The sequence below is a fragment of the Rhagoletis zephyria genome, unplaced genomic scaffold, assembly GCF_001687245.7.
Source record: "Rhagoletis zephyria isolate East Lansing unplaced genomic scaffold, Rhagoletis_zephyria_1.1 Rzeph_scaffold_00421, whole genome shotgun sequence".
Taxonomy (NCBI): domain Eukaryota; kingdom Metazoa; phylum Arthropoda; class Insecta; order Diptera; family Tephritidae; genus Rhagoletis; species Rhagoletis zephyria.
Genome location: NW_016157505.1, coordinates 201,296 through 208,376, shown reverse-complemented (window position 1 = coordinate 208,376; position 7,081 = coordinate 201,296). Strand labels below are relative to the sequence as shown.

General features: G+C 41.1%; 1 protein-coding gene across 2 annotated transcripts in view; it reads left to right on the top strand.

The window, feature by feature from the left end:
- Positions 1-7,081, top strand: part of LOC108359614 (diphthine--ammonia ligase) — a 176,657-nt gene that overhangs the window by 50,863 nt on the left and 118,713 nt on the right. For both annotated transcript variants that reach the window (XM_017611541.1, XM_017611543.1), the window contains exon 2: positions 5,536-5,834. In XM_017611541.1, the coding sequence (XP_017467030.1) occupies positions 5,720-5,834 (115 nt within the window). In that variant the 5' untranslated portion in view covers positions 5,536-5,719. The remainder of the gene's footprint in view (positions 1-5,535; positions 5,835-7,081) is intronic.

Here is a 7,081-nt window from a genome sequence, read left to right as displayed (position 1 = left end):
CCCTTGCAGCAATGCCGTTGCTCTGTAGTGTATATAAGTCGCCTTGCTGGTCATAAAATCTTAATTAGCTTCGAGCTTGCGAACGTGTCGGACGTGCGTGCACAATAATATTTTGGGCAGCATCCCCCGACCTTTCAAGCTTATTGCATTACAGAAATAAAGTGTTATTGTTGTACACATAAGTTGAGTTTGTCTCTATTTAACCCAACAACGCAAGTTGCGAAGGTTTTCTCGACGGAACGACAAGGAAGCTGCGCGCACAATATTGCTTTGGGCAGCACTTCCTGTTCACAAATGAGCTACAGCTTACGCTCATCGAGCAACTCCAGCGTTCCAGCGACACTCACGAGCGTTCCATTGGCATCCGACGTGGAGCCACAACCAGCGACACTCACGAGTGTTTTATTGGCGCCCAACTTAGTGGCTGCGAACAGCGACAAAGCCGACACAATGCCGACGTTTTCACCGGAGCAATTTAGCCAAATTATGGCAGCGATATCGGGAGACAGAAAAGGAGGTTCTTTTACTGGGTGTACCGCGCGCTTTCGTGGACAGCGAAATCCAGTGGCTGTAGAGGAGTTCCTCGCGTCTGTCACCGTGTACAAAGACATAGAGCGAGTTTCCGACGCAGCACGCTTTACGTGGAATGCCCCTTCTTTTAGAAGACTACGCAGCAACATGGTGGATCGGCGTTAAGGAAAACGTGAAGACTTTTGCCGATGCGGTCGATCTTATACGCACAACTTTCTCACCGCCTACCCCCGATTGGAAAGTCTATATTTCACTGTTTGAGCACAAACAGCAAGCAAGAGAACCAACTGATAGTTTTATTTGCAAGAAGAGGTTACTCTTTTCGCAACTGAGAGACAGTGTAAGCGAATCCGTCCAAATCAGCATGATCTACGGCCTCTTGTCGGTTAAAATAAGAGAGCGCGTACGTCGTGAATCGTTTTCAACTTTTGATGAGCTTTTGGCACAATGCCGTGAGGCAGAACTGTTTTTGCATGAAGTTACGCGAAGCGCACCTACGGACAATGAGCAAACGCATGCAGAAGAGCCGAAGCGATGCTCTTATTGCCGAATTCGCGGACACACCGTTGAGATTTGCTTAAAGCGTAAGAAAGAGCAGCAGTCGCAGCAGGCGGTACAACAACAAAGCTCGCCAAGTGCATACACAGCAGCACCACCGGCCAAGCGCACAGCCGCTTTCGCATGTTATGGTTGCGGGGCACCGGGCGTATATCGATCTAATTGCGGAAAATGTAGTGAACGAAACAAAGAGAGTCCACAATATCTCTCTTTCAATAACGTCTCAACCACTGTGGTTGGTAGGCAGATTCCGTGCGTCCATATTGAGATGTTCGGACTAAAGGGAGAAGCTCTCTTTGATACGGGCGCAAAAACGAGTATTGCGAGCGCAAACTTAAAAAAGATTCTGACTAGGAAAGGGTGTGTGTTCCAGGACGTCAAAGCCGATGTCACCTTAGCAGACGGCACCACCACAACGCAAAAAGTATTGGCAACCATTTGCGATATTAAAATTGGTAATCGCCAAAGAAAGATTCGCCTAATCTCGTTACCAAATGCCACCAAGAATCGCACGCTTATTGGTGCCGACTTTATGGAGCAAGCGGGTATAGTAATAAATATGGCGCAAAGATTTTGGCATTTCGAAGATGAACCAAAAGTCAAGTACGATTTTACCAAACCCAGCGAATGTAACAATCAGCTCTTTGCCTTGGATATAGCTGGAGAGTATATTAACGCTTGTAAGACTGCCGGCGTCCGCACACCAGATTTCATTCGAAAATCAAAATTTGTCGAATTCGTAGAAAACGGCTATCGAATGAGTCAAGCACCACGTACGCCAGAAGTTGGTGCAGTTGAGAAACAAAAATACGACCAAACAAATGATTACTCACCACATTCAATCCAGAAGATATTCGGGGACTCAATTCCCGTTGGAGATAGCACCCCAGAAAATCATTCGCGGTTATTTGCTCCACCCATGAAAGTCCGAAGGGACTCAGACTATGACTTGCCTCTCCTCTCGATAGAGCTGACAATGCCACCGGAAACCGACGCTATCGAGTTGTCTGAATGCCAGGCGTCGGAATTAGATTCTTTGCTATCAGAGTATGCGGACTAATTTGCAGAACCAACTGCAGTAACGCCATTCGCTATGCATAGAATCGATACAGGTAAGCAATTGCTTTACCTCCGTACCGACTGTCACCCGTTCGCAAAGGTGACTTGAAATGTGAAATTGCCAAAATGTTGGAAAGTGGCGTAGTTGTTGAATGCGACTCACCATGGGCTGCTCCAGTAGTCATGGTACCCAAGAAAACTGGTGGCGTACGAGTCTGTGTTGATTACCGGGAACTCAATGCCATAACTAAACCAGACCGATACCCACTTCCACGCATCGATGACTTACTGCACGAAGCTAAAACAACAAAATGTATGTCTACAATCGATCTTCAATCTGGTTATTGGCAGATTGGCATGGAAAAAGAAGACCAAGACAAGACTGCGTTTGTCACCCCGTTTGGCATGTACAAGTTTACGCGTATGCCGTTTGGTTTGCCAACCTCAAAATCAATAAGAACAAATGCCGGTTTGCTTGCAACGGGGTTAAATATTTGGGCCATGTTCTAACACCGAATGGTATCATGGTTGATCCATCTAAAATTGAAGCGATTACGAAGCGCAGGTCACCGAAAAGTGTAAAGGAGCTACTGTCCTTTTTACAAGCGTGCTCTTGGTATAGACGCTTCGTACCAGGTTTTGCTGATGTGTCCAAACCACTATCGCAACTTTTAAAGAAAAAGGCAAGTTGGGTGTGGTCCACCGCCCAGCAGGATGCTTTCGAGAAGCTGAAGAATCTATTAGTAACATCTCCGATCCTAAAACAAGCGGACGAAGATTCGAATTTCATTTTGAAGACCGATGCCAGTAGCTACGCACTTGGAGCAGTTCTACTCCAGGGGGAGGGCACCAACGAGCACCCAATAGAGTACGCCAGTAGACTGTTGACGAAAGCGGAACAAAATTACTCGACGATAAAGCGAGAAGCACTCGCAATAGTGTGGGCTGTACAAAAGTACCGAGGCTATATCGAGGGGTCTAAAGTCCTGGTTACTACCCACGTCCTGAGCAATGCAGCAAAGGGTGTAACGGCGAAGTTCGCTCCAAGACGTGATGGGCCCTACGTCATCATCGAACGCAGAGGCGCAACTCCATACGTTATCGCACACGAAGACGATCTACAACAGCCACTCGGGTGCGCGCAGCTTCCTTGTCGTTCCGTCGAGAAAACCTTCGCAACTTGCGTTGTTGGGTTAAATAGAGACAAACTCAACTTATGTGTACAACAATAACACTTTATTTCTGTAATGCAATAAGCTTGAAAGGTCGGGGGATGCTGCCCAAAATATTATTGTGCACGCACGTCCGACACGTTCGCAAGCTCGAAGCTAATTAAGATTTTATGACCAGCAAGGCGACTTATATACACTACAGAGCAACGGCATTGCTGCAAGGGTTGCTACGAACTTCACAAGTAGTAGGTTACATTTGTATAACAAAACCCCACTGGGTTGCATTTTCTATCTCGAGTTAGACAATCTATTACAATATTACATAGTGTTTACATTGATCCACAAACGAACAATAATATGTGAAATAAACAATTAGAGAAATTTAGAAATTAAGAACTATGAGATTGCTTCAAATTCATATTATTATTCTTGCCGCACTCACATGCATTGTTGAGCGCGTTTTTTCCGTAATGAATTCAACAAAAACTAAGATTCGAATAGGATGAATAATTGAATAGTTCGAATAAAGTGTTATATGAAGGCTAATAGTTTCTGCTGCAAAACGTTTCCAATATCAAACAGTATGTTATCAAGGTTGAATAGCTCAATATTTGACAACAACAGAAATGTAAATCATTCAGACACTATAGGTGATTTTGAAGAATTTGTGGAAATAGCTGATCTCGCCTTATTATAGGTTTTTATTTAATTTTTAACGCCGAGCTCTTAAAAGCGGATTATGCGATTAATCAATTAATTTGAGTTATAATAAATTTAATAATTGCGCAGTCCTATTGCAAAATGTGTTGAAACAAATATTTTTAAAAAGTATGTGTATTTTTAAAGAAAGTTGTTTGTACATCACTATTATATATGTAAGTGATTTGTGTTATTTATTATTACCCTCTGAAGGTATTATATTCGTTTTTGGTCTTAAAAACAATATTATAAGAAGATCTCATTTTTAAAATTAAAGGTTTTTTAAATCGATTTCATGAATTTTATAAAAAAAAAAATTGCGATTTTTGGCGATTTTTTCAGAAATTGCGCTTTTTTAACAATCTGGACACCCTGGTCAGCCCGGAGCTGTGGTTGTGAACGCACAGCTACTAGTGAACAGCACATGACTTGTACATAGTTCCCTATCATGGTGTAATGAACTGAAGGTGGCGCATTCCCGAAACCGCTACTTTGGTTTTGCCGACTTTGACGTTTATGGCAATACGTAAACAAACTTTTTGTTTATAAACAAATGCAAACGTATTGCAAACGTATTGTGTACTTTCAAGTGAAAAATCGAAGTAATTCGTGTGTTCTGAAGTAATAAAAATGTCGTGTCGTGTGTTGAATTGCAGCAGCCGTAGGGACAAAGGCCCCAAACGCAGTTTTTTTTGTTTCCCCGCGACGACGCCTTGACCAGAAAGTGGGTAGAGTTCTGCCGGCAGGAGAAGCCATACAATTTAGACACCAGCTTAAGGAAAACGTTGAAATACCACAAATTACAAATTAAAGTCGGAGGTAAGCAAGCATCGACCACTTTCTGCAGGAAAATATGCGCTGCAACAAGATATTATCACTTTTTCGGCACCTGCAATACAATGACGAAAATTCTAAATAGCTAATTAATAAGACCTATTCTTTTGCACACATTTCAAGAGTGGTTGTATATTTTTTGTTAACGTTGTGCTTAATTTGCCATATTCAAAGATGGCTTGAGAAATTAGTGAATCGTGAAGAAAACACGTTTTCTCACTGCAAATTCACAACTGTCAACTCATTGTTCTTCGCGATATTCTTTGTTTACCCGTTGCCACAAATGTCATTCTGCGAGAATGCGCAATCTTGTATTCTATCGTTCTTGGTTCCCTGTACAAGGCTTGGCTGTTCAAAGGCAGAGCGCCGCCACCCCACAGTCCACCGTGAGCCGGCATAGTCACGCCGATGTCGCGTAGCAGTAGAGCGCCGACAGAATAGTACCATCAGGAATTTATATACAAACAAAGTACTGTTTGCAAAGGCCCCACAATATAAATTTATTGTAACGGACCCTGTGCACGGCGAGTATACCCCAGCATAGAAAACAGAAGCGTCGGGGCCTTCACAGAACAACGCTTCGGTACAATGTGTATACATATAGTCAATATCTATCGAAACATTTCAACAAATCAATCTCTTTCCCATACAACGTTTTGACACTTATAATTTCATTTTTCAGATAATGATGATGCATGATCACTAAGGCCATCAAACTTAACCGCAAATCTTCATAAACCATTTCAAATGACGAAATAAAAAATGAAAATTTTCCAAATTTCCATGTCCCTGGCTAGGTAATCGATTAAACTTCATTCGTGAACAATTTACAGGTTCAACAAATAAAAAACAAAATTGTTAAAACCATGCGGGTGGTTGCAATGGTCAGCGGTGGCAAAGATAGCTGCTACAACATGATGCAGTGTGTGGCTGAGGGACACGCAATTGTCGCACTCGCAAACCTACATCCGAAAGATCGAGGTGAGTATATTTTCTAAGTTATTGGCTTATGAAATTTTTTATTTGTCCCGGAAGTTTTTAAATTTTTTTTTCTTAAGGAAAAATATACAGTTTTATTCTTTATTAGAAAAGACTGGAACGACATTTTAAGAGTGTACATTAGGGTGCTTTTTTCGGCGACTATGGGTGTGTTCAGAAATGCATCAAGCCAAAGCATCAGACGCTTTTATTTCTAAACTAGAATTGATGCAAATGTCCAATATACGCAACCACGGTTAAATGCCTAATTGGAACGTAATTGCGTAAATAAGGTATTTTCATCAGTTGTAGTTTAGAAGTAAAAGAGACTGATGCTTTGGCTTGATGCATTTCTGAACGCACCCTATTTTTTTTGTGACTGCCACCTCGAAATTTTGAGGGAAATACTTAACAACAAGTTTCCCGAAAATTTGAACCCTTAATATTAATATTAAGTACTCGACCCATGCGTGCAAAGATCTTCCGTTCAAAATACACATAAACTTTGATTGTATTTCTTCAAAATTCTATAACTCAGAGGCATTTTATGGTAAACTAGGCCAATGATAGGGTTTCTTCAGAATTGAATGGACGTAACCCTCACTTCCACCAGCGTGGTAGTACGGGTCACTAAACTCAATTTTTCATGAAGTTATCGTTTTTTATCTATCTCGTAAATACAACGAGAGCTCCAGAAAAAATGTAAATGACATACTTGTAGAAAATTCAATTTCCTACAAAAAAGTTCCAGAACACCGAATTGCTAACGTTAGCGTCATATTATTATAGATATGATAACATATATATTTCTTGTGATATTGGGCTTTGAAGTTGATTAACAATTTCTACAGTTTAGCTCAATAATCCATGAAAATTCCACATTACCTCAACTTCAAAGCCCAATATCAAGAAATATCGATGTTAGCGATTGGGTGTTCTAAAACTTTTTTGTAGAACAATGAATTTTCCACAAGTCTGTCATTAACAATGTTTTCTGTAGCTCTTATTACACTGTGCGACAATTTTATGATATTTCAAACCAGGCCAGACTTTGCTAATATTTTCCTAAAAACATACATATCCAGTAATAAAACACTCGATGGATTTACAAAAGTTAGCTCGTATTTTTATACCCGAGCGCACTTGTGCACAAGGGTATATTAATTTTGTTCACATAACGGTTGTTTGTAACAGCCAAAACGAATCGAGATAGATATAGACAAATGTATACATAAATGCTCAGAATGAAT